The 27,812-nt window shown below is 46.4% G+C and overlaps 1 protein-coding gene and 1 long non-coding RNA gene across 10 annotated transcripts in view; one reads left to right on the top strand and one right to left on the bottom strand.

Annotated features, from left to right (window-relative positions):
- The window catches only part of THRB (thyroid hormone receptor beta), a 439,443-nt gene that overhangs the window by 9,752 nt on the left and 401,879 nt on the right, over nucleotides 1–27,812 (bottom strand). For all 9 annotated transcript variants that reach the window (XM_061404702.1, XM_061404699.1, XM_061404700.1 and 6 more), the window contains 4 exons: nucleotides 18,685–18,785; nucleotides 13,087–13,234; nucleotides 9,913–10,118; nucleotides 4,554–4,700 (listed from right to left, as the gene is read on the bottom strand). In XM_061404702.1, coding sequence (XP_061260686.1) covers nucleotides 4,554–4,700; nucleotides 9,913–10,118; nucleotides 13,087–13,234; nucleotides 18,685–18,785 — 602 coding nt within the window. The remainder of the gene's footprint in view (nucleotides 1–4,553; nucleotides 4,701–9,912; nucleotides 10,119–13,086; nucleotides 13,235–18,684; nucleotides 18,786–27,812) is intronic.
- On the top strand, nucleotides 9,931–13,232 carry LOC133240091 (uncharacterized). Its single transcript, XR_009734101.1, has 3 exons — nucleotides 9,931–10,002; nucleotides 11,069–11,133; nucleotides 13,188–13,232. It is a non-coding gene; the product is annotated as an uncharacterized LOC133240091 (long non-coding RNA).

Raw genomic sequence — 27,812 nt, 5'->3', positions numbered from 1 at the left:
CTGGTAGCTCTAAGAGCCGACCCCACTGTTTAGCTGGCAACTGTGCCGCTCTGTTTTTGAAGAAAGTTTGCTCCTTGAATCTCTTAAAAGGTAGAGGACTAGAAGGTCTGTTACAGACACATGTGACCTTTGAGGCCCAGAGATGTCACAACTTTGCTCAGAGTCACCCAGTGGATCAGAGGCAGAGGTGAGCCCAGAATCCGGACCTCCTGGCTCCTAGGGTTATTATGTTCTCAGAGTCTCCAGCATCAGAATTACTGCACACACTGGATCTCTTTGTCAGTGTTGTAATCTCATTTTAAACTCATTTGGGTGTCCTGTTAAGATTTGTGATAACGTGATAACATTATTGTCACCCTGCTTATTTAACTTAGATGCAGAGTACATCATGCGAAATGCCAGACTGGATGAAGCACAAGCTGGAATCAAGATTGCTGGGAGAAATATCAATAACCTCAGATATGCAGATAATACCACCCTCATGGCAGAAAGCAAATAAGAACTAAAGAGCCTCTTGATGAAAGTGAAAGAAGAGAGTGAAAAAGTTGGCTTAAAACTCAACTTTCAGAAAACTAAAATCACGGCATCCAGCCCCATCACTTCATGGTAAATAGATGGGGAAACAATGGAAACAGTGACAGACTATTTTTTGGGGCTCCCAAATCACTGCAGATGGTGACTGCAGCCATGAAATTAAAAGATGCTTGCTCCTTGGAAGAAAAGCTATGAGCAACCTAGACATTATATTAAAAAGCAGAGACATTACTTTGTCGACAAAGGTCCATATAGTCAAAGCTATGTTTTTTTCCAGTAGTCATGTATGGATGTGAGAGTTGGACCATAAAGAAAGCTGAGCACCGAAGAATTGATGCTGTGGACTGTGGTGTTGGAGAAGACTCTTAAGAGTCCCTTGGACTGCCAGGAGATCAAACCAGTCCATCTTAAAGGAAATCAGTCCTGAATATTCATTGGAAGGACTGATGCTGAAGCTGAAACTCCAATACTTTGGCCACCTGATGTGAAGAACTAACTCATTTGAAAAGACCCTGATGCTGGGAAACATTGAAGGCAGGAGAAGGGGATGGCAGAGGATGAGATGGTTGGATGGCATCACGGACTCGATGGACATGAGTTTGGGCAAGCTCCAGGAGTTGGTGATGGACTGGGAAGCCTGGCATGCTGCAGTCCATGGGGTCACAAAGATTTGGACACAACTGAGCAACTGAACTGAACTGATAACATTAATAATAAACTTAAAAACTCTGTGAAGAGAAATACCAAAAAATTAGAGTTTGATTTTTTGGAGGGGGAGAATGTTTAATTAAATGCCATTATCAAAGTAGGTTGAAACACTATTAGTTAATGGGTGTTTTTGATGAATTGGGCTAAGATTGACATGCATCACCTTGTTTAATGTTTGCAACGATGCAGTGAGGTAAATATTCTAATTCCAATTTTATTGACAGGTGTGGAAATCCAGGCTCTGAAAGGTTGAGAGACATGGTAGGGGGTCCCTGAGTGGGTGAGGTGAGAGTTGGAAGCCAGCTCTGGAGAGCTCCCTCTCTGAAGGGATTTGGGTGTAAGCTTCCGTAAAGAATGAATATGAAACGACACATAGTTTCTCTCTTTATTAAAGCAGGTTCCAATTCTATTTTGAGAAATGATCTTGGCAACACAACTACTTCAGTTCAGGTGACTACATATGACAAAGCAGTATTTGGAATTACCTTTAAAATACAGAGTATTTCATATATATATATATATATATATATTTTTTTTTTTTTTTTTACTAACTCAGCCTACCTGCCTTACTGTTTAATTTCAAATTGCTCTGCTTTTTCTCTATAATAAAAGGCATTTTGTGTTTGGTTCTGGAATCCATTCATGTGAATTCTCCCCTCTACTCATTAAGCAAAATGACTATGATTTGCTTTTATTTAGTTTCTGATTTGTACTCCTCAATTACATCTTGGATTCCTGGGCTCAGGGCCTGGTGGGGAACAGGAGACAGGAACTTGGCTGGCGCCTCCACAGGCAATCGGAAAGCTGGCTGGAGTGGGTGAGCGCTGGCTTCACTGCCTAGGGCAGAGGTCCTGTCTGCAGCCTGCTCACCGACACCTACGGCTTGATGAACACACATCGCAGCCCCGCCTCTGAGGGTCTGTATGTGCCCAAGTTCCCAGGTGATGCCCCTGCACCTGGTTCAGAGACCCGCTCTTGAGAACCATGGACATAGAGTGGCAAAGAGAAATGACTAGTCTGATAAAACCATTGATTTTAGTTGTTTTTAGAGTATATAGACTTGGGCAGGCCCCATCTTTATAGCCAAGTCTGATGATAGATGAAGTAGAAGTTTTCTCTTGAAAAGTTCCTATTTGTGAGTTCACATGTAAGTAAAAGCAGAGTAAAGATTTGTCAAGGGTCTCCAGTGGTTTAAAAACTAGGCCAGATGCCTATTCTTTAAAGAGGGGTTTACGGCGAGGTTTGTTTCCACATGTGGGCAGACAGTCTCTAAGTCACCCAAGAACCCTCCACTGTGGGGAGGCCCAGGGGGCCCGCCCGGGGGAGAGGCGGGGGCGCCCACAGACTGGCAGGAGTGCCCGTGCCCTGCGCTCAAGAAACGGTTCTGACGTGCTCTTGGCAGCTCTGCCAGCAGCCATTTCAGAGCTTTCGAAACCCTTGGTTGGTGGCCTGGCATGGGTCTCAGCAGAAAGTTATCCGAGTTCGATTTGAACAGCAGCTGCATCAAACTGCCTCTGGCAGAAACTTCCGGTTCTGGGGCCCACCTGGGATCTGGAGCCCATTCCACAGGTAGCTCATGGCCTGCGCCCTTCACAGCCCTCTTTGGGGTTCCAGAGTGTCAAAAGGGACTTCACTGGTGGTTCAGTGGTTAAGACTCTGCACTTCCAATACAGAGGGCTTGGGTTTGATCCCTGGTGGCGAACTAAGATCCCACATGCCACACAGCACCACCAAAAGATTAAAAAAAAAAAAATAGTGTCAAAGGGTAAAGGCCCTCAGGAGGCCACAAGCACCAGAAACATATGTACCGCTGCTGTCAAAATGGTCTCCCCTCACTTTTTTTCAATTTGGAGACTACAAAATATCAAGGTTGAAAGAGAGGTGGAATCACGACTTTGAAGCAGGCTTAAACTCCCGAGGGAAGCTTGACGGGAGAAGCGTGCCACACTCGGGCCTGGAAAGTTCCAGGCTGAGCTCTCACCCTTGCCAAGGACACAGAGCACGGTGTGTTTGTTGCTGGTGGCAATGGCTTCTTTTCCTTCATTCACTACATAGCTCTCAGTGGCTGGTGGCCTTAAGCTTTACATTTTCTGGAAAACTTTTTTGGTGGGTATTCCAAGGGGAACACAGGACTGATGGGCTAGCTTGCCTTGTAGGAGTAGCCGACTCCAGTTTTTTCTCAGACGCCAAGGACTGAGGAAAGAGGACACAGCCCAGAGACAGAGGACTAAGAGAGGTTTGGGAAAACAGATTCAACCCAGCACCAAAATCAAGAGCTGACACTGGGAGTGAGAGGAAAGGCGTCCTTGGCACAGACAGGACTGTAGACACACTTTCTAGAGGGCAATTTGGCAACGCATGGAAAGTCCTCAGACGAGCAGATTAGGTCCTTAAATTCCACTTCTGGGATTTGCACCAGGAAACAGGCTGTTCTGTGAACAGGGCTTAGGCACCAGAACGCTCGTTGCAGAATATTTATATTATTAAAAATCAGATATCCCGTAAAGGCAGATAACCTAAATTATGGGAGATCTGTTCTTTAGAATGGGCCTTCCCAGGTGGCTCAGTGGTAAAGAACCCACCTGCCAATGCAGGAGACACAAGAGACACGGGTTTAATCTCTGGGTCTGGAAGATCCCCTGGAGGAGGAAATGGCAACCCACTGCAGTATTCTTGCCTGGAGAATCCCAGGTGGGATCTTAGTTCCCTGACCAGGGCTCAAACCTATGCCCCCTGCAGGGGACGTGCCTAATCTCACCACTGGACTGCCAGGGACACCCCTCACCTCACCCCACCCCATTTCACTTATTCTTGAGGATGAAGAAACCACCACAAAGCCAGCCTGCTGGGATATAAAGTGGAAATAATACAGACAGAGACTCAAAGAACAGTGGCCCCATGCCACACAGGTAGACTTCATCTCTTTGATCTTAATTTTCCCCATCTGTAAAGTGGGCTTAACAAAAGCTATCCTGCCAATCTGTTAGAGACTGGATTTCATGAGGCAGGCTTGAGCACGGCAACCAGGACATCACAATGCCAACTGAGAGGAGGTGAGACTGTCTGGTTCTCCTGGGCCTGGAGTCAGGCAGTGGGGAGGCCCCTTATCAGCCTCACATGGATAAGCTGATGGATGATGACCAACAGAGGAGGCGGGGAAACAGGCGGGACAGTGGCTTGTCATTTCGTGCTGCTGTGGTTTTCATATGACTTTTTATAAGTCCCAACTGATTACAATTAAATTACACGTAATAGGAACTCAATGGAACTAATCATGAATACGAACAAAGAAGGAAAAGCAATCTCCTCACCTCACAAAACATAGGCAACTTTTTGGCAAAATCCACCACTCTGGTAATTGCTGGTGTGATGATTTTTGTAAAATGGCTGAAGGCTTCTAAGTCGACCTTTCCACCTTCTGGGGCGTTTACTATCGGTGCCTGTCCGATGTCTTCGGGCTGAGGAGGAGAGACAAGGAGGATTTAAATGAAGACACCGAACAGGTCATTGATCACGGTTCTTCCGCGGCAGGAAATCTCTCCTGAACTGACATATACTGTACGGTTTCCACGTCATTCCGTGAGAGACCGTACAGTTTCCAAGACCTTGAGTTCTTTGAGCAAAGATATATGTTCTTGGTCGTCGCTTTCAAAGGCCCCCAGTGATCACGGTCACAGGGCTGTCGCTGTGGAAAGGCACTGAGAGAAAGAGGGAGGAGGAGAAACAAGAATCTCGCTCTGTTTCTGAGTGCATGAAGGGGACCTACGTCTGTGGCTCTGGGTGCCGTGTTCAGAGCAGGGCACACTCTGTGGGTGTCCTCCTGTGGGCGGTGGGAGGGGAGGGGGAGCCCCGCACACAGGACCCAAGGATTCACTCTTGCTTGCGATGTCTTTTGCTTGGGTCCCAGTCTGCCCTCCAGAGGCCAGCCCGAAGCTAGCTCCTCAGCTTGGACCGCAACAGGCTGTGGCCTCTCCTTGTATCTCCTGTGCTCACTGGTGCTCCCTGCCAGCAACAGTCCTCCCCGCTGCCCTTTCTGGTCTTTGCCATGGTAGTGACTGCCTTGGGTGGTCCTCACCCAGTCCCTGATGGACAGGTGAGCGAAGGAGTGCCCAGGGAGGTTCAGGACCGTTCCGAGGCCAGGACTGGTCCCTGCTCTTCCAGGAGGCCGTGCCTGGGGTCAGAGGAGCCGACACTGCCTGACGGTGGTGTCCTTTGCCCAGAGTCACGGTGGACATGCAGGGGCGAGGCGGCCAGGCTGGGAGGCAGGAAGAGGGCAGACAGGGCAGGAGGTACGGGCTCCGGGAGCCGGTCCAGCAAGTCCGACCCCTCACCGCAGAGTGGCTGCTGAGGCCACCGCTGGGGACATACTGCATCTGCCTCTACAGGCCCCAGACTTGACTGTGCCTCTGAGTGACCCCCAGAATTGCCGACTCAATAGGTACCTGTTAGAGAATCTGCCTTTCCACCAGCTCCCCAGGGCACGGGTGCCGCTGGCCTGAGCCTGGGCGTTGAGCAGCAGTGGGAGAGCAGTGACCACGCCCAACCCTGGGGACCCACTTCCAGCTTCCAACCCCGTCGCCCCTGTTGCTGCTTTCGCCTCCTTTTTAGCACAAAGACAAGCAAGGATGGTTCTTTCACTCTCCTACCGCCACGGCACCAGGTCAGAGGGGTGGCCCAGGCCGTCCAAAGGTGTGACTGGAGATGTACAGACTGGGGTCGAGGGCGGGGGGATTTTTCAATTTGCTGCTGCTGCTAGGTCACTTCAGTCGTGTCTGACTCTGTGCGACCCCATAGATGGCAGCCCACCAGGCTCCCCGTCCCTGGGATTCTCCAGACAAGAACACTGGAGTGGGTTGCCATTTCCTTCTCCAGTGCATGAAAGTGAAAAGTGAAAGTGAATTTGTTCAGTCGTGTCTGACTCCTAGCAACCCCATGGACTGAAGCCCACCAGGCTCCTCCGTCCATGGGATTTTCCAATCTACTACATAGCAAACTATGACAGCAGTGACCTATTTTGGATTCTCCAGGAGGTTCTTTTGTTTTTTCTACTTTTGGGGGACAGCAAGTGGATGGGAAAGAAAGCTGGTTTCTGTCTTGTTTCATATCAGTGACTATGTTTTGGGGCAACTGTCAGCATAGCAAGCCCATGGAAGGCTGCTGGTTCTCCGGATGCAAATGGAATTGATGGGATAATCACAGGTAGGGCTTCCCTCTCTCTCCTGTCTCTATCTCTCTCTTATACTGAGTTAAGGGACAAGGACTTCCCTGATGGCAGACAGCAAAGAGAGACTAAAGAATCTTTTGATGAGGGTGAAAAAGGAAAGTGAAAAAGCTGACTTAAAACTCAACATTCAGAAGATAAAGATCATGGCATCCGGTCCCATCACTTTATGGCAAAGAGATGGGGAAAAAATGGAAAGAGTCACAGGCTTTATTTTCTTGGGCTCCAAAACTACTGTGGACAGTGACTGCAGCCATGAAATTCAAAGACGCTTGCTCCTGGGAAGAAAAGCTACAACAAACCTAGATTGTGCATTAAAAATCAGAGACACCACTTTGCTGACAAAGGTCCATACAGTCAAAGCTGTGGTGTTTCCAGTAGTCATGTATGGATGTGAAAGTTGGACCATAAAGAAGGCTGAGTGCTGTAGAATTGATGTTTTTAAATTGTGGTACTAGAGAAGACTCTTGAGAGTCCCCTGACTCATTTGAAAAGACCCTGATGCTGGGAAAGATTGAAGGCAGGAGGAGAAGGGGATGACAGAGGATGAGATGGTTGGATGGCATCACCGACTTGATAGACACGAGTTTGAGTAAACTCTGGGAGAGAGTGATGGATAGGGAAGCCTGGCGTGCTGCAGTTCATGGGGTCACAAAGAGTTGGACACGACTGGGTGACTGAACAACAACAACAAGGGAAAAGGTACATCAGGAAGTCTGGGGGTGATTATTCCGATGCACACAGCAGCCTGCCACCCTGCAGACCACCTTGCTGGCCTTTCTGATCCCTGCCACTCTGAAATGTGGCCGGGCTCACCTGCGTGTCTGCTTTATAACTCTCTCACAAAGATCAACTAATAAAAGGAAGATGGTAAAAACGTAGAGAGTTGGATACACACATACATAAAGTGATCTTTGTAAGAAATAAAAATAAAATATTATTTTAATAACCCCATGAATCACAGCACGCCAGGCCTCCCTGTCCATCACCGACTCCCGGAGTTCACTCAGCCTCACGTCCATCGAGTCGGTGATGCCATCCAGCTATCTCATCCTCTGTCTTCCCCTTCTCCTCCTGCCCCCAATCCCTCCCAGCATCAGAGTCTTTTCCAAATAGTCAACTCTTCGCGTGAGGTGGCCAAAGTACTGGCCTCTTCAAATATTTTTCCAGACAAGATGGGCCATCATCACATAAAAATGAATGAAATAATATATGTAGTGGTGTTGTAAGCAAAAAAAGTGGTATTGGCCACACAGGAGATGCAAGTCCTCGTGTATAGAAGCCAGTTCCGTACATGGATACTTATGAAGCAAAGCTGCCTTTAATGAAGGATTTTTAACGGCCTTGCAGGAATAATTCACAACCCCCAAGAGTCACTTTTAATCCTGAGCATAAACACTCAGTTACAACCACCCAGCTGCAGGGAGCATGTGTAAGTGTGTCCAGTGGCTGAGACGGCGGGCTTAGCTGTGCTGTCTCTGAGGGTGGATCCATGGAACTCGATGATCCATTTCACAGATATTTATTGCGCTCAGTTCTGGTTATCTACTGCTGCATAACAAACTCTCCCCAAACCCGAAACACTACTTTTTCATTTAAAACAATACATTTTCACTGAGTCTCAGAGTTCTGGGTGGTTCTTCAGGGGTCCCTCATGAAATCTCAGCAGAGACTGGTGTCATCTGTAGATGACTCCAGTCACACCACTGGTGCCTGGGCGGGTAGGAAGTCTCTCCACATGGCTGCCTGGGGCTTCCTCCCAGCATGACGGTCTCAAGGCAGGGGAACTCTCACTCTTTTAGTTTGTTAGGGCAGTTGGCTTCCCTCAGAGACCACATGGCATCCCTCTCCAAAATAACCAACTGGAAACTGCAAGGCTTCTTATGACCCAGCCTTAGGAGTCACTCTGCCCAAATCCGTCGCTTCAAGGAATCACAGCCCGGCCCAGATTCAAGGGAAGAGAGGACTAGATGCTACCACTCCTTGGTGAAGAAAGGGAGAAAAGAATTGATTGGCAGTCACCTTAGGGAAAAGCTACCGTCAGCTTCAACCACACATGTGACAGACACTGAAGGTGACAGAGCTGAATGGAACCCTGTCCTTCCCCCAAGGAGATCGGGGGTGGCCCAGGCACAGAAGGGGACTGGCTGACAGAAACAAAGCTCACTGTAGAGACAGACGGGATGATGGAGGCATTCTGTCTCCCCCAGCATCCCTCGAGGAAAAAATATCCTGGAGAAACAGTTATTTGCATTTGGACCAAGCGGGACAGTTCCTTGAACATATCAAGGATCTAAAAAATATACACTTCACGTCAGCTCCATGACGGGGGGGAGACAGGTGGGTAAAGCAGTGGCTCTGTAAACATCAACGTCCTGAACAGAACCTTGCGCCTGGGTAACCTTACAGCTTGAAGAAAGTCTACTGGCAAATCATTCTGTGCAATGCCTTTCCTGGTTCTTTCTACAGACGATTGAGAAAAGCATTACAAGCCTTTGAGTTAAAGGTATGGATGTGGCTGTTTTAATAATTAAAATCATGCTATCTTGGCTGAAGACTTGGGCCCAAAACCCAAGTTGGCCGTTTGGCCACTTTATGTTGGGCAAACCTCAGGTGGGACACTGGAAGGCCTGGGGCTTGGTTTGCATACCTGTAAAGCCAGGATGGTGATTCCAGCCTACCTAACCCAAAGTGTCGTGAAGTCCAAAGAAGCAATGGATAGGAAGGCCTTTCACAATGGTTAGTTTTCGTTCGTTTGTTTTTTGACATGGACCATTTTTAAAGTCTTTATTGAATTTGTTACATTTTTCTTTCCATTTTATGTTTTGATGTTCTGGCCACAAGGCATGTGGGATCCCAGCTCCCTGACCAGGGACTGAACTGCATTCCCTGCATTGAAAGCCCAAGTCCTAAGCCCTGGACCACCATAAAATGCCTAGTTTTATAAAAATGTCAAACATGGATATTCCAAGGGTCTGGAAAGGCCTGTTTTTCTTTACACTCCCCTCCCCCAACCCTACTCCAGATTCTCATCGTCCCCCTGGACCTGACAGCATTTAAAACTCAATGTTTTGACTTCCATTGATGTAAAAATACATTCAATATATGGGTCACTTCTTTATAGGGGTGATTCTAAACGGGATATTTTGGAGTGAGTTTAGGGGATGAAATATGTATATAAATGGGCATCTGAGGGAAGACCTGAGTATAAAAAGGGAGAGCTGGCAGGTAAAGAATTTTGCTAATCAGTTGACCCAGGGCTGGCGTACTTCACAGTAGAAGCAAAGAGCTAACTGCATTAGAATTCAGTGACTCACATGCAGAAGACTGGCTCTGCACTCCCATCAATAACAGGCGGGAGACACCACCATCCCAGGTTCTGAGCACCCAGGGCACAGAGGCAAACAGAAGCGGAAGCGGAAGCGGAAGCGGAAGGGGCGGGGTCTTACCAGGAACTTCCGCTTCTGCTTCCAGTGGCTGCCCTGGGCGTTGGTGGCCACGTGGGCCTCGGTGACGGTCTTGATGAGCTCCCATTCCTGGTCAGTGGGCTCTGGCTTGTGCCCCATGGATCTCTGCAGCTCCTCCCGCCGCCTCTTCTCCCGGTTCTCCTCGATGAGCTTCCTCTTGGCCAGACGCTTGCTGTCGTCTAGGACCACTGCGGGGGGAGAGGGACACAGAGCAGACGCTCTCCAGACAGCTGGCAGACCAGGGCGGGGCTTGAGCGGCTCAGAGGGGGTCACCTCGAGTCCTTTCTCCTTCGGGGCAAACTGCCACCGGCTAGCCATTGTCCAGCACAAGCCCCAGCACCAATTCCCCAAAGCCTAGCAAGCTTTCCAAAACGAAGGTGGGTGGGGGAGACACACTTGGACACCGGGCATCTTAGCTCCACAGAGGGTGACCCTAAATAAGAACGAAGCAGAGCCAGGTAAAGCCCATCCTACCTAGAGGGTCATAGGTGGGTCTGTCTAGCCAGTCATCTGAGTTCACTCTTAAGGTGTCTGTTCTTCCCCTCAGCCCTAGCCTCCCCAAACGGCTCTTAGTAAGGACTTCAGGTTAAAAAAATTCTGGAGCAGTAAACAGAGGCTGGTATCCCTTTCTCAGAGGGAAAAGGAGTCTTGCTCTTCATTTGTTTACTCAAGGCTGATTGGAGTGGCTAGGAGCTTGGCTAGGCCAAGCTCAGCCCTCACAGATACTTTCTTTGCATTGCTGTATTCCTGGTCAACCCTCAAAGTGATTAAAGAGCCCAGGCTTTGGAATCTAGAAAGACTGGGGCTTGAATCCTGAGACTACCACATTCTAGCTGTGTGACCAGCTTACTGAGGGTCTCTGAGCTTTTGATTTTTCCAGTATAAAATGGGATCAATAAGACCTACTTTTCAGGGTATCAGTATGATGATGCTGGACACGTGCTCAGTAAATAAAGCCATGAATTGTATCATTTATCCGTGGTCCCCAACCTTTTTGGCACCAGAGACTTATTTTGTGGAAGACACTTTCTTTTTTTCCCTGTGGATTGCAGGTTGGGGGGTGATTTGGGGATGATTCACACACATTGCATTTATTGCACATGTCATTTCTAATCTAACGCTCCTGCTGGTCTGACAGGTGGTACCAGTTCAGGGCCAGAGGTTGAGGACCCCTGATACGCAAAAGGTGAATCAGAAGTGCAGGTAAGAGCAACCTATACTTCTGTGGTTAATTTCCAAAAGGAAAGCATTTCACCAGACGCTTAGTAGCTCTCAGTGGCACGGAAAGGCTCAGGGCTCATACTACAGAGTCGTAGTGTTTTACCAGTGCTGGATCTCAGCTCTGATCTACTCCAACTCCCTCTTTCACAGAGAAGGAAGAAGGCGATCATGACTTCCCAAAAGTCACACAGCAAGTTAATGGCAGGACCAAGCTAAGACCCAGGACCTCTGACTGCAGTCCTAGAACATCATTGTCCTAGGGCCATTTCCTGAGGAAGGTGTGACCTGCTAGGAAAAGAAAAAAAAAAAAAGCAGGCATAGCAGAGGAAGGGAACCAAAAGTGCCTGGTGAATCCATAAACAGAATGAGACCCTGATCGTGGAGACGTGGTTGGATCTTTACAGTGAGGGGGGCACTTAGAAATGTGGGTGGGCTGGGTGAGCCCCGTGAAGTCAGCATGGTTCACCCAGTAAAAGGAGGCAAGGAGAGGGCTGTGCTTATAACCCCACCCCCCAAATGCTTCCCTGGTGTCAGGGACCGTGGCAAATTGGACGTGTATTATTCTAGTTGAATCCTAAGATCAGCGATGACTTCACATAAGGGAAACCTGAAGTTAAGTCAGTGGGCACACAGCTAGTAAGTGGCAGGCCCAGGACGCCAACAGTTTTTCTGATTATAAAACCTGAGCTCTTATAATGAATGCCTCACACGCAAGCAAGTTGCACTCAAAATGAATTTCCACCTAGTGTGGATTAACACTGAGTTTTTAAAGCTCATCAACTTTCGCATCTTTAACTTCTAATAAAACAATGCAACGGACATTCGGCAGGTCCCTTCTCTCCACAGAACCTTAGCAGACATTTTGTTGGCAACCGGTAAAAGCCTTTCTGAGACAAAGAACTCAGCCAGAGGTGGGGATTAACCCATGGTTTCCAGCCTCACGCCCTGACACAACCCTCCTCCTTTTTTTCTATATAAAAGATTCCCCTTCTGTCTTCTTTAATGGGCAAACCAAGGACGTTCCAGAGATTTTTGCTGTTGTTCTTAGAGAACTCTGTTTATCACATAAATGTGGCTGTGACTCTTTCCTCTTCATGAGGTCCTCACTGCATTCTTTTTTCCTTCCTCTTTTCTTTAAACTAAAAGTTGAAATCCTTCACCAATGTGCAAAAAATTTATGCCAGAAGAAACTAGTAACCCAGATACCTAGCAAAAGGGAGGGCACACATTCTGAATGGCATGATTCTTATTTCATGATTAGATTAATTAAAGTGACTGGTGTAAATCCCTTGCACAGTGTGGAGAAGAGACCCCGACGGCTAATCTCACTGCCATATGCTGTGGCACTTTGAAAACTGGGGAGGATGACTTCAGCTTGGAATGTTTTTATGGGCTAAAAATATACCAACAACAGCAAAAAGCCAATGGCAGGACGAGTCATGCAATAGGACTCAAGTTCACATTCTTTAGAAATTTCTGAACACGATGTTTTCTGCCAGTGCCCTGACTCCAAAAATGCCCACAAAATAAATTCCTGTCTCTGCTTTTGAAAAAAAAAGAGAATTAGTCCATGCGGTTCTGACCACATGAATGCTGTGTGGAAAATTACACCTCATCAAGGTGGGTGGAAAGACCCCTCATGTGTAACCTCTGTGCAAACAGAGTGTGGCTGCCTGTCCTGCAAGTGTGATGGGGACAGTTTAACCTCTGTCCCTCAGCCATCATCCGGATGCCTCTGGAGTCAGGCGCTGATGGCGAAGGTCGGATGGAAACCGACCAGCCATGGGTGGGAGTGAGGGTCCCTGAAAGGGCTGGGTGCTTGCCCCCTGTCCAAGCATTCCTGCTTTCTTTCCTGCCTGGTTGTTGTCCTTGAGCCACGCTTTCCCCAGTCGCCACTCCCTGAATATGAAGCAAAGGAAGCAAATTGTTACTTACAATCTGTTGCCATGCCAACGTAGATGCATTTTTTAAAGCGACATTCCTGGCACTGATTTCTTGTAACTTTGTCTATGACACACTTTCCTTCATATTTACAGGAATAGGATGGATGGAGATTTTTCTGAATGGTTCTTCTAAAGAAACCCTACATGAAAAAGAAAGACCCAAGACAGCCATTTCAGATTGTCTAGAAATAAAGGCCCGCCAGCATTTTGCATCTTCCTACCACGGTGGCTGGTTTTGGACCTCACCTGGATACAGGCCTGTAGCTCTACCTGTTCCAGTACAGGCAGCTGACCCAAAGTGAATCTAAGTAGGTCTCAATCTGAGGAGAGGGAGAGGTCAGAAGCTGTGGAGCCATCATCTTTTTGGCATTTACTCAAAGCTAACGGGAAAATTGGTGTTCACACTTATGTTTTGCAAACAGTGAGTCATATAAATAAATTATATTATTTCATTTTATAGAATGCCACAGTGTCAAAGTCTCTCAATCGTGTCTGTTTCTTTGCCACCACAGGGACTGTAGCCCACCAGGCTCCTCTGTCCACAGGATTCTCCAGGCAAGAACACTGGAGTGGGTTGCCATGCCCTCCTGCAGGGGATCTTCCCCACTCAGGGATTGAACTTGGGTCTTCTGCCTTGTAGGCAGATTCTTTACTGTCTGAGCCAAGCTTTGAAGAGGTTTGCTCTTTATACTGGAGAACAAAAAAGCTAGATACTTGTGATGCTCTGTGAATTAGTAATGTAATTATCTAGTATTTAAATGCACGTGTTAACTGCCTTTAGAGATTTAGTTTAATTCTGGTTTTTGACTCTTGAGATGGCCGTGACCAGCTCAGATAGCCCTTAAAACAACAGTCATTGGGGAGGAGAAAATTCCAAATTCTTTACCAAATTTTCCCCAAAGCTCGAGGCATTGGACTTCTCCTTTTCTAGCACCCTGTTTCTCCAGGGTCTATAGACACTTGCCCTAAAGTTCAGTGTTTCTTCCTCTCAAGGCACAGGAGAGGGCCACCTGAGGAAAGAAGGAGGTCCCAGGCCTAGGTGACTCATGTAACACCCTCAAGGCGGTGTCCCATGAGAATCCTTTCTGGACATGGTACTCAAGTCGTAACAGCAGAAAGCACTCCTTGTGAGTGGCGCGGTGCAGAGTGCTGCAGACAAGTGCCACGGCCTCCGTCTCTCCCACAACCTTCTGAGGTCGGTACTCTTAATATCTCCACTGCGGGGATTAAAAACTAAGCCTCAGACAGGTTAAATCACTTGCCCCAAATCACATGGCAAGTACACGCTGGAACTGGAACCTGGGAATTGGACTGCAAGTCTTACTTATTTAACTGCTCATATGATATAAACTTAGTCCAGTTTTACTGTATTATTTAAATGTTTTAGATGAACATACTATAAACTGTCCTTTCTCACCCACTCTCAAAAAACCACATCGTTGTATGTTTTAGTATATATTAGCAAGGCACAACAGGTTTTAAAGGACGTTGCCTGTTAAAGCTTAAAGGAACCTCCAACTTGGTTGCATAAATTGGACTTAGATGCCAGCTGATCTAGTGAAAGTCGCTCAGTTGTGTCCGACTCTTTGCGACCCCAAGGACTATCCAGTGCATGGAATTCTCCAGGCCAGAACACTGGAGTGGACTGCCATTTCCTTCTCCAGGGGATCTTCCCAACCCAGGGATCGAACCCAGGTCTCCCGCATTGCAGGCAGATTCTTTACCAGCTGATCCACCAGGATTAAGCCCAAATTTTAATTATCCCATTTAACCGGCCCTGGCTTTGATTATGTACATATACCATCTGCATATTCCTCACTCAGACTCAGGAACTCTTCTTTACAAGGAAAAGGTCTGAGGAAGGGTTTTCCATCGGGCAAAGCAGAATAACACGGAGGAATGGCGGACCGAGACTCAGGGACTCGGCGTCAGGGCACGTGTGCTCATCCCTGGTCACTTCTATTACTCAAGTCCTAACAGAAGAGCTGTCGTATTATATTTGGCTCTGCATCCTTAAACACTGAGCCCATTAGTTTGAATGACGTTGACGAACTGTCATAAGAGTCCTGAAAGCACACATGGGGCAGCGGCTGACATGTGTTTCCTGGGTGTCCATGGTGGGCTGTCCTGCCAGGCTTGGACGTCAGGGCCTGCAGAGGGAAACAAGCTTCCCCGCCTGCCCCCTCCACCCTGTACTCCTCCCTCCACCCCCCACCCCTACCCTTCGAGGGTTGCACTCGCTTGAAAGGCAGAAGAAACAGAGATGCTAGCAAGAAGTCAGATGTCATAGGCAGGGAGGAGGGCCACTGGCTGGCATCCTCCTTCTGGTTTCCCTAGAGGTGGCAACACTGAAGGCCGGGGCCTCCACGAGCATGCTGACCGCTGCTCTGAAGTTGGGAGACTGTTCCCCTGAAGTCAGGAGACCCTTCCTCCCTCATCTGCTCACACTGGCTCGTGTCCTGGGGCGGGGCCCACGGAGGAGTCAGACAGGAGCAGGGAGGGGACGAGGTGATGAACCAGAAGCAGACGTAATGAGCATTTTTCCAAAAAGGCTTCTCTGGGAACCTTTAGAAGGAATGAATGAAATAACTGATGCATGGCTTATTTTGGAAAAAAAAAAAAAAGTTGAGGCAGCAGGCTGTGCCATTCTTAGTGCCATCTTTTCTGTGGCTCATCTCGCTGCTTCTTCTTGGGCACTTCATGGACCAGATCCTTTTTAAGGCTCAGGCTTCCCCTGAGGCATGATAGAAGCAAATTTTGACACATGATGAAGGAACACTTCATTTGAATAAATGTCCAAGATGGTAGGTTCCTTAATTTTAAAAAGGGAGAAACATCAACTTTTGCGAGTGAACTTGGATAGAAAATATTTACTTATAAAAAAATCTTTTTGAGATAAAAGAGATGTCTCAGGGACAGAGTAAGGACATATCTTTCACTGATGAGTTGCTGGTGAGCAGAGGTTTTGCTTTTATAAGCTGACATTAGGCACGTTTCTCTGCATTTTGAGAAGAACTGAATCCATTTCTTAGTGGTCCAGATGATGCCGTAATCAGCGCTAAAAAGTGATTTATTGTAGGAGCATAAACTTTCTTTCTACAAAAGATGCATGAAAACTGGCCTATCCCAACGGACGGAACATCTGATCTGGAAGATTTCCACTGTCTTCCAGGCAAAAACAGGAAGAAAAGAGTCCCTCGGCACACTGTGAGTAGTGGGTAGAAATACTTGTAAATTATAGGTTTGAATAAACAAGATTTGAAGTGCAACTTTTTTCATTTTTGGCCACTTTTAAAAGCCCTGTTTCATTTGAACATCTCTTTTGCTTTTTTTCCAAGATGCTCTGTCCTTATGTTAAGTGATCTGTGTAACTGCCCTTGGGTTTCCCAGGTGACATAAGAGACATGGGTTCGAACCCTGGGTCAGGGAAGATTCCCTGGAGAAGGGCATGGAACCCACTCCGGAATTCTTGCCTGGAAAATTCCATGGACAGAGAAGCCCGGCAGGCTGCAGTCCATGGGGTCACAAAGAGTCAGACACAACTGAATGACTAAACAGCAAACAGCAGCAGTGAGCATCAAGTCCTCTGCAAGGTACATTGGGTTTTTAGAGTCACTTTGGAAGCTGAATGTTAAATGGAATTTTCATTAGAGTCGCTCCTAGAATTCAAAATTTGTCATTAAAAACTGATTTGAGAGAATCTCAACACTGCATAATCAGGTAGGTAAAAGCCTTCTTAACTGGGGCTAATTTAGAAAAAAAACCCATTTGAATCGCTGAGCTTTTGGAATGAGGGAAAGCATCTACAGAAATGGTTTTATCAGTTTCAAACAAAGCCCATAAAATTGGCCTTTCAAGAGACAGTCTGCAAGTTTCCCAATTAATAAGCAGCCGCAACTTATTTGTAAATAATGTCATCAAACTCCTTATGATATTATTTTCATAGATGTAATAGCAACCTTTAGCCCAATCTTTGTTAAAAGGTTACAAATTCTAGATCAAAGGGGTCTGGATGAATGAGAGCAATATTATATCACATTCCAAAAAAAGAGTCTTGCCTTAAGACCTTAAAAATGACCTCTTTTCACTGGATATATCATCTTAACACTTTAGCAGGCTACATGTTTCCTAATTTTGTGCACAGAAAGAAGGGAGTTTGCATGGAAAATCTTCCACGAGGGAAATGACACCCATCAGTATGAACCGAGCTAACATGTTGAATTTGGGGGTCTAGGGTCAAAGGTTAGGAGAAAAGGAGGTAGTTGGAGGAAGGGAAGGAGAGGAGAGGTGGTGAGGTAGGTGATGAATGAGGAAGACTGACTTATGAATTTTAATATGATTTTTGCTCCAAAGTTTGTGATCATTTCATTTAAAATAAGGTAAATAAAACGTTCAACAACAAAATTAAAGTCTTTCTCTGACTTACTACCTCTTTTATTTATTTATTTTTTCACTACCTCTTTTATAAAACATCAGCTGAATGCCCTGGGTTAAGCTCTGTTTACCTTTACAGTGAACTTTACCTCCTGGCTTCCCTGGTGGCTCAGATGGTAAAGCGTCTGCCTGCAATGCGGGAGACCCGGGTTCGATCCCTGGGTCGGGAAGATCCCCTGGAGAAGGAAATGGCAATCCACTCCAGTACTCTTGCCTGGAAAATTCCATGGACGGAGGAGCCTGGTAGGCTATAGTCCATGGGGTCACACAGAGTCGGACACGACTGAGCAACTTCACTCACGTATCTCCTAGGCTAGGTTGTTGGACCAAAACGTGTTTGCCAGAAACTCAACGTCATGTTGATAATGAAGATGTAAGTCTGCAAATTCAGGTTCACTTTCCTCAAGCACACTGACTGTTGTTTGCCGGCGTATTCTTGTCCAGTGTCTCCTGCAGGTGAGTCTGGAGAGAATGTGATTACTGAGGGACAACCAGCATTCACCCAGGGACTGCAGCCTGTGCCAACAGCCGGTTTGGACAGTTTCAGCACAGAATTGAACCTAAGCAGCCTCAAAGATAGTCCCTAATGGAGCCCTGGAAAGTGAGCATATTCAGTCGGGTTCACACTGGCAAACGGCTCGGGGTTGAGGCCAACTCTGTCCCCGGAAATGCTCGAGATAAAGCAGGAGGAGAAATGGTCATTTCTTGGGAGGGTAACACGTTATAAAATATCAATGCGTTTTTAAACTGAAAAGGAGCCTTTATCAATTTCTTTTTATTTAATCAATTTTTCTACCTGTTGGATAGCATCATAGACACAGTGGACGTGAGTCTGAGCAAACTCTGAGAGACAGTGGCCAGCGTGCCTGCTGCAGCCTGGCGTGCTGCAGTCCGGGGGGGTCGCAAACGGTCGGACACCACTGAGCGACTGCGTAACAGCGCCACCAGATCTCACACTCTCGCAAAACTTCATCTAGTTATTTTCAATTTGAAAAAAAAATTGTCTTGAATATGTACCCCCCCCCCCCACCAAATGAAGAGGTCCATCAGACACCCGGGTGATCACAGCCCATGAATGTCGGGGTTTGGTTCGAATTCAAACCGAACCTTCCGGCTGCGTTCCGGAAGCTCCGGGGAGGGGCCGTCCCGCAGTTACCTTGCAGCCTTCGCACGTGATGCAGCGGTAGTGGTAGCCTGTGGCTTTGTCACCGCACACGACGCACAACTCGTCCTTGTCTAAGTAACTGGGGATGTAGCCTGTGGGGAGGACAGAAGAGGAGGTGAGAAAGACATCATGTTCAAGTCAGAGATGCCACAGCCAGGAGGAGGACTGGGGAGGACCAACGGAGGGTGGAGGACGGCACGACCGAGTTGTTTTAACACAACTTTTGCTTTATGGTTTGCACATTGTGATCATTTAGTTTTAAATATAGAAAGTAAATAAAACACTGAACAAGAAAACATTTTAAAAGTCTTTCCCACCCTCTCCTTCCCACACTGCCCTGCCCCGCCCGGTCATGTCCATAAGTCTGCTCTCCATGTCTGTGGGAAGGAGAGGGTGGGACCAATGGAGAGAGCACCGTGGAAACATGTACATTACCATCGGTAAAACCGACAGCCAGTGGGGATTTGCTGTATGACCTAGGGAACTCAAACCGGGGCTCTGGGACAACCTAGAGGGGTGGGATGGGGTGGGAGGTGGGACGGAGGCTCAAGAGGCAGGGGACATATGTAATCAGTTCAGTGGCTCAGTCGTGTCCAACTCCAAAGTATTGGAGTTTCAGCTTCAGCATCAGTCCTTCCAATGATTATTCAGGACTGATTTCCTTTAGGATGGACTGATTGGTTGGTCTCCTTGCAGTGCAATGGACTCTCAAGACATATGTATACCTGTGGCTGATTCACGTTGATGTATGGCAGAAACCAACACAATATTGTAAAGCAATTATCTTCCAATTAAATATAAATAAATTTTAAAAAGTTTTTATCTGACAATACACTTCCTCAGTAGATTTCTCCAGGATCTTAGGTCACACTTGCAGAGTTAGTATCAGGCTCAGGATTTCTGAGTGCCTTGGAAACAGCTGTGCACACTCGCTGTGCAGGCAGGAATGGCCCTTGGAGCTAACGGGTGCAGCAAAGAGGCCAGTATTTTATTTTAAAATACTTAATATAAGTGAATTCATCATTTTTGTTATATGTAACATTATGAGTAATTATTAAAAAGAAAACATAAGGTCTTTTAAGAGCTACCTGTTCTTTGTTCCTGAAAGGATTTGTTCCATGATCACACCCCAATCACAACTTAGATTACTGAGCTGGGGAAACAGTTTCTTTACTCGTCCTAATGCTGTGATACAATAGGTCCCTTGGGTAAACCATGGGTTTTCCACACTGATTAGACCTTAGAATCATCCTGCTTAAAAGCATGGAATCTTATGGGGAATTCCACACGGTCCAGTGGTTAGGACTCTGCACTTTCACTGGTGAGGGCCCAGGTTCAGTTCCTGGTCAGGGAACTAAGACCCCACATACCACATGGTACAGTCAAAAAAGAAAATTGAATCTTGGAATCAACCATTTAAAAATACTGAATCTGAGACCAGCCCCCTGAGAATCTTATTTCAGTGGTCTTAGGGTGTAGGAACACAGGCACTGAATTTCCTAAACGTTCTCTGGGTGATTCTTATGTACATCTAGAACTGAGACTCCCTGGGCTGGGTTTATACGGAGGGATCCAGAGAGGCCAGGACATGAGACACATGGGGTGCCGTGGATCACAGTCTCTTTCGAAAGGCTTATTTCTGAACCTGTGCTTAGGGGACTTGATCCCTTGGCAATCTAGGTACCATGCAATAAATTAAGAAAACTTTATAGCTGGAAAGGCTCTGAGAGAGCAAGTAATTTTGAGATGAACCGGTCTTCATCAGTTTGGCCTTCCTCAGGCTCAAACCAGAAATTAACAGCAGAGAAGAAAGCCCAGATCTTGACTTCTGGCTCTCCGAAAGCGTTGGTGTTGGTCTTTTCTTTTTTTTTGGTCTTTTTCTAAAAATAACTTCAAAAGTAGAATGAATAAGGCCATCTAAAAAAAAAAAAAAGGTTCTGCAGGGCTTCCCCGGTGACTCAGTGGTAAAGAATTGGACACAATTACCAGTGCAGGAGACACCTGCTGGGTCCCTGGTTCGGGATGACCCCACATGCTGAGGAGTAGCTAAGTTCATGTACTACAACTACTGAGCTTGTGTACCCTGGAGCCTGTGCTCTGCAACAAGAGAAGCCACCATGAAGACAAGCCTGCACATCGTAACTAGAGAGCAGCCCCGCTCACTGCAACTGCAGAAAGCCTGCACTGCCACAGAACACCCAGCACAGCCAAAAATAAGAGTGAATAAACAAATACATTTTAAGAAAAGGTTCTGCAAACTCGTGATGTGATTACACAGCTCAGCAACTGGGTTGTTGTTGTTGTTCAGTCGCTCAGTAGTGGCAGACTCTCTGTGACCCCGTGGACTGCAGCACCCCAGGCCTCCCTGTCCATCACCAGCTCCCGGAGCTCACTCAAACTCATGTCCATTGAGCTGGTGATGTCATCCAGCCATCTCTTCCTCTGTCATCCCCATCTCCTCTGCCTTTAATCTTTCCCAGCATCAGGGTCTCTTCCAGTAAGTCAGTTCTTTGCATCAGGTAGCCAAAGTATTGGAGTTTCAGCTTCAGTATCAGTCCCTCCAATGAATTTCAGGACTGATTTCCTTCAGGATGGACTGGTTGGATCTCCTTGCAGTCCAAGGGACTCTCAAGAGTCCTCTCCAACACCACAGTTCAAAAGCATCAGTTCTTCAGTGCTCAGCCTTCTTTATGGTCCAACTCTCACATCCGTAATTGACCACTAGAAAAACCATAGCTTTGACTAGATGGAACTTTGTTGGCAAAGTGATGCCTCTGCTTTTTAATACACTGTCTAGGTTGGTCACAGCTTTTCTTCCAAGGAACAAGCATCTTTTAATTTCATGTCTGCAGTAAATAGTGGTTTTGCTTATTACGAAACAAATCCAACTGTGATAACACTTTTTATTACTGCACTCTGAGCTTATTAAATTCCATGACGCAGGAAATTAAAGACACGAACAGAAGCTATGTACTTCCCACCCGTGTCTGCCTCTTTCCTTTCCTTGTACACAATGTCCAAACATAAGAAACGCTTCAGAGAGCAAATCCAGTTTCATAGGTACCAGAGGTTTATCACAGAAGCACAGAGCTTCAGAGAAAACCAAAAAGGCCTGATTTGTTGGGATGTGGAGAGGCTGAGAAAACAAAATCATTCTTTCTCTTGATCATGGTCTTTACGAATGTCTTTGACTCAGGAAACCCTTACTGTGTCCAAAAAAGATCAGCCAGGTTGAAATGACAGATGACTTACTATATGTTTTATCATGACATTTTCATCAATCTTTCATTAAACTGGGTCACGGAGGGCTTACTTTTCAGGAAAAAAGCCTTTGAGAAAACAGAAGAAAATGAACCTTTTTCATAATGACTGTGCTCAGACTTGATTTTAGAAGATTCTCCCATTTGGGAGGGAGAGAAATGAGTTCAAAGCAAGATTTGGTAAGGCACAAGGATTATCTTTTTAAACATCACAGCTTTTCTTAGTTTACTTTAGCATCATGCAAACATGAATCATCTGTTGAGTTCACTTCAAATGTTTCAAAATTCTCATCAGACATTAAAAAAAAAGAGAATTCTGGGAGGGATCTGGGCAGAGAAAAAGGAGAACTGAGAGATCTGTGTGTTCATCCAATCAGTCGTCTATTTGTGAATTTAGAAAACATTTATTTTAGCAGCTGCCACTTCGCTTGGGCTTCCCTGGTGGCTCAGATGGTAAAGAATCCCACCTGCAAGGCAGGAGACCTGGGTTTGACCCCTGGGTTGGGAAGATCCCCTGAGAAGGGAATGGCCACCCACTCCAGTATCCTTTGCTCAAGTGTTCCATGGACAGAGGAGCTTGGCGGGCTATATACAATCCACAGGGTCGTGAAGAGTTGGACACGACTGAACAGTTAACACTGTACTTAGTGCTTGTAATATAAAAACAACTAAGACACGGTTTCATCCTTGCGGAAGCATATGTGTAAGCAACTGAGTTCTGTATTTCCAGTCTTGGTTATTTCTCAAGGAGAGAGAAACAGCTGAAAATGAAGGAAAAAACATGAAAAGATGCTCAATGTCATTGCAAGGAAATGCAAATCAGGGTTATACTGAGGTACTACTTAACACCCTCTAGGTTGGTTACGATAAAATGGCAGATAATAACACATGTTGGTGAGGATATGGAGAAATCAGAGCACTCGTATATTGCTGGTAGGAATGTGAAAAGTGCTTTGGAAAAGCACTTTGGCAGTTCCTCAAAAGGTTAACACAAAGTGACCTACGACCCAGCAATCCCACTCTGAAATACACGCTCAAGAGAGCTGAAAACATGTGTCTGTGCCTTATGGCCCAGCAATCCCACTCTGAAATACACACTCAAGAGAGCTGAAAACATGTGTCTGTACAGAAACTTGGACAAAGCAGCACCATGCACAATATTCAGAACGTAGAGACCACCCAAATGTCCATCAGATGATGAGTGGGCAGACAAAATATAGTATATTTGTACAATGGAATCCTGTTCAGTCACGAAAAGGAAGTAAGTACTGTTACACGCTACAGCATGGAAGAACCTGGAAAGCACGCCATGAAAGAAGCCAGATACGAAATGCCATGTATCATCTACCTCTATTTCTGTGAAATATCGAGATTACGCAAATTCATAAAGACAGAAATTAGATTAGTGCTTGCCAAGGTCTGGTGGGAGGGGAGAATGGACGATGACTACTGAAGGATACAAAGTTTCTTTTCAAGGTAATGAAAATGTTCTGGAATTGTGCAGTGTTGATGGCTGCACAACTCTGTGAATATACTAGAAACCACTGAGTGAAAAAAACCCTTGTTTTGGGGACTTCCCTGGTTAGGGCTCTGCGCTTCCCCTGCAGGGGACTGCAGCTCAGTCCCTGGTCACAAACTAAGATCTCACATGCTGCATGATGCAACAACATCAAAAAAAAAAAAAGAAATAAATGGAATTAAAAAAGAAAACCATTGTTTTGTATGGACATATTTTGCATAAATCTATGACTTTTATAGTATGTGAAACATGTCTCCATAAAGCTCCTAGTAGAAAGCAAAGAAACCAGGAGAGAAAAGAGGTTCCATTCAACAAACATATATATGAGGGGATCCCATGCCAGGCAACATGCCAAGGAGCTGAAGACAACCAAGTCTTAATTCTTGGGGCAGCTTTCAGTGTTTTGGGGGAAACAGACAATCATGGGTCACCTGCCTATGACATGGTCAGGGCTGGGGTAAGTCTCCGAGTCGCCCTCCTGCCCAGCCGCGGCCCAAGTCCAGGATGGGCACTCTCAACCCTCCCCGTGCTTGTCAGTGGCAGCCCTCAGCACCTGGGGCATAACAGGCGTGAGCTTTCCCCTTCCTTGGACGTGGTCTCTGGTTCACTGCAAGTGCTACGGTTCCAGCGAGGGGGCAGGGATCATACGTCCACGCTGAAACCCTGGTGTCCGCCCCTGGTTCCTCTGATGGACAGCATCACAGTTTCTCCAGATCACTGCTGCCAGCCCTCTAGAGGGGAGAACACGGGGAGGAGGCCTGTATCTGGCACATGCAGACAGGCAGGGTGGCAGTTTGGAGCGGTGCCCGAGAGGCTGAGGGTCTCTGCGAGGGCTTCCAGAAGAGCTAATAACGCAGACGCAGGGCCCGGCTTCCAGCTTCATGAACACTGCATTAGGATGTTTGAACTTTGGTTAAAAAACCCCCAAACTCCACTCAAATGAAGATGTCCAGATTCAAGCTCATCTAAGACGTGGTGATCTGGCGGCAAGCATGCTTACTGATCAACTAGATTCCTGCTTGCTTTGATAGCTCTCATCACAGGGTTTACTAGGGCTAGGACACAGGGCTAAGGAGAGCTGAAGGGCCATATGTGTTCCCACAATGGAGAAATGAAAATCACTATGTCTAGGCCAGTTCGGTTGAGACACCATCACCGAAAATGGAGATCTGAAGTCTGAGTCTTATACATCTTGCTCAACTGTCTACTTTGGGCCATGAAAACCACTGTTGGGACTTCCCAGGTGGTACAGTGGGTAAGAGTCTGCTTGCCCATGCAGGGGACATGGGTTCGATCGCAGGTCTGGGAAGATCCCACATGCCTCGGAGCAACTGAGCCCGTTGAGCTAGTGCTCTAGAGCCTGGGAGCTGTAGCTACTGAGCTCGAGTGCTGCAGCTACTGAAGCCCACGTGCCCCAGAGCCCGTGCTCCACAGCAAGAGGAGCCGGTGCCCTGCAACTGGAGAGCAGCCCCTGCTCGAAGAAACTAGAGGAGGCCCACACGCAGCAACAAAGACCCAGAGAAACTGAAACTAAAAGTAGATAAATAAGATAAATATTGCAACTTCCCATGCATTAAAAATCCACTATTCATCACACTCAAAAAGAGTCATTGCTTGCTGGTTAGGTCTCTCCTTTTCATGATCGTAAACCCCAAACCCCAAAGTAGTATGCCACTGTCTGCTGCTGCTGCTGCTGCTAAGTCACTTCGGTCGTGTCCAACTCTTTGCGACCCCATGGACTGCAGCCCACCAGGCTCCTCCATCCAAGGGATTTTCCAGGCAAGAGTAGTGGAGTGGGGTGCCATCACCTTCTCCGATGCCACTGTCTGCTAGGCAACTCAAATCTAAGGAGAAATACTAACAAAATCTACAGGAAAATTCACAAGGTGTTGATTTACTCTACATACAGTTTTTGAGGGGTGGAGTTCATTCTTAGGAAAAAGAAACAATAGCTCCAACAGGGATCTGTGTCCAGAGAACCAACTAGTGATCAGGTGTGTAGGAGTCAGACATACTCTGGAAATATGTAACATTACAATGATGAGTCTCTAGGGATCAAAACCAACATGTACAGGGATGTCCCTGGTGGCACAGTGGGAGAGAATCCACCTGCCAACGCAGGGGACACAGGTTCGGTCCCTGATCCGGGAAGATCCCGCATGACGCAGAGCAACTAAGCCTGAGTGCCACAACCACTGAGGCTGGACACGAGAGGCCGGAACCACAACCACCGAGCCCACGTGCCGCAACTACTGAAGCCCTCACGCCTGGAGCCTGAGCTCCGCACCAAGAGAAGCCACTGCCGGGAGGGGTCCTCGAACCGCAGCTGGAGAGCAGCCCCGCCGCAACCCGAGAAAGCCTTCATCAAGCAACAGAGACCCCTCGCAGCCAAAGATAGACAAACACATAATTAAACAAGTAAACAAAATGACTGCGATATAAAAGAGTTAAAAACTGTGTACATTAGTTTCTTATAAAGTCCGGATTTTTTTAAGTAAAAATTATACAAATAATACAATTTATTGTAGAAAAATCGAAAGACGTAAGTTAGCAAAAAACAAACTTACCTAGCAACTTTCTCCCACAGAGATAAGTACTGTAGCATTTTGATGTTTCTACATCTTAAATTAGGATCTTTGACTGTATGTGGGCATATGCGCCTGTGTGCACTGAAACGCATACTCACAAAACACAGTCACCCAATTACTAAAAAAATGCATCTTCCTGGTAAAGTCAGATGGAATATACATATCCATGTTGTCAGGAAAGCTACATCTTATTGTGAAATTAAATTTTCTTATTGAAGTACAGTTGCTGTACAATATTATATAAATTACAGGTGTCTAATATAGTGAGTCACAACTTTTAAGGGTTATACTTCATTTATAGTTATTATAAAATATTGGCTATATTTAATGTGTTGTTACTATGTCCTTGTAGCTTCAGTTCAGTTCAGTCGCTCAGTCATGTCCAACTCTTTGCGACCCCATGAATCGCAGCACACCAGGCCTCCCTGTCCATCAACAACTCCCGGACTTCACTCAAACTCACCTCCATTGAGTTGGTGATGCCATCCAGCCATCTCATCCTCTGTCGTCCCCTTTTCTTCCTGCACCCAATCCCTCCCAGCATCAGAGTCTTTTCCAATGAGTCAACTCTTCGCATGAGGTGGCCAAAATACTGGAGTTTCAGCTTTAGCATCATTCTTTCCAAAGAACACCCAGGACTGATATCCTTTAGAATGGACTGGTTGGATCTCCTTGCAGTCCAAGGGACTCTCAAGAGTCTTCTCCAACACCACAGTTCAAAAGCATCAATTCTTCAGCGCTCAGCCTCCTTCACAGTCCAACTCTCACATCCATACATGACCACAGGAAACACCATAGCCTTGACTAGACAGACCTTTGTTGGCAAAGTAATGTCTCTGCTTTTCAATATGCTATCTAGATTGGTCTCATCTTATACCTAATAATTTGTGCCCCTCCCCCACCCTATTTTGCCCCTCCCCCCTTCCCCACTAGTTTGTTCACTCTGAGTCTGTTTCTTTTTTATTATACTCACTAGTGTGTTGTATTGTTTAGATTCTGCATATAAGTGATCTCATACAATTTTTGTCTTTCCCTGTCGGACTTATTTCCCTCAGCATAATGCTGTCCAACCATGTTGTTGCAAATGGCAAAAGTTCATCTTTTTTTATGGCTGAGTAATATTTCCTTGTGTACATATACCACGTTTTCTGTATTCATTCATCTGTTTATAGACACTGAGGATGCTTCTGTATCTAGGCTATTGCAAATTATGCTGCTAAGAACATTGAGGTGCGTATATACTTTAAAATTAGAGTTTCTGTTTTTTTAAAAATGTCATTATTTATTTACTTATTTGGCTGCACTGGGTCTTAGCAGCAGCACTTGGGAACTTGGTTGCAGTGCTCAGGCTTCTCTCTTTTTGGCTCAGAAGTTGTAGCACATGGGCTTTTTTGCCCCGGCATGTGGGATCTTAGTTCCCAGACCAGAGATTAAACCTGTGTCCCCTGCATTGGAAGGTGGATTCTTAACCACTGGACCACCAGGAAAGCCCCAGGGTTTTGCTTTTTTTCTGGTATTTATCTGGGAGCGAAATTTCCAGGTAATATAGTAGTACTGCTACTAAATATAGGGCTTCCCTGGTGGCTCAGGTGGTAAAGAATCTGCCTGCAACGCAGGAGACCCAGGTTCAATCCCTGGGTCAGGAAGATTTCCTGGAGAAGGGAATGGCAACTCACTTCAGTATTCTTGACTGGTGAATCCCATGGACAGAGGAGCCTGCTGGGCTACAGTCTATGGGGTCGCAAAGAGCTG

This window comes from Bos javanicus, chromosome 27, assembly GCF_032452875.1.
Source record: "Bos javanicus breed banteng chromosome 27, ARS-OSU_banteng_1.0, whole genome shotgun sequence".
Taxonomy (NCBI): Eukaryota; Metazoa; Chordata; class Mammalia; order Artiodactyla; family Bovidae; genus Bos; species Bos javanicus.
The sequence above is the reverse complement of the archived record's forward strand: the minus strand, read 5'-3'. Positions and strand labels throughout refer to the sequence as shown.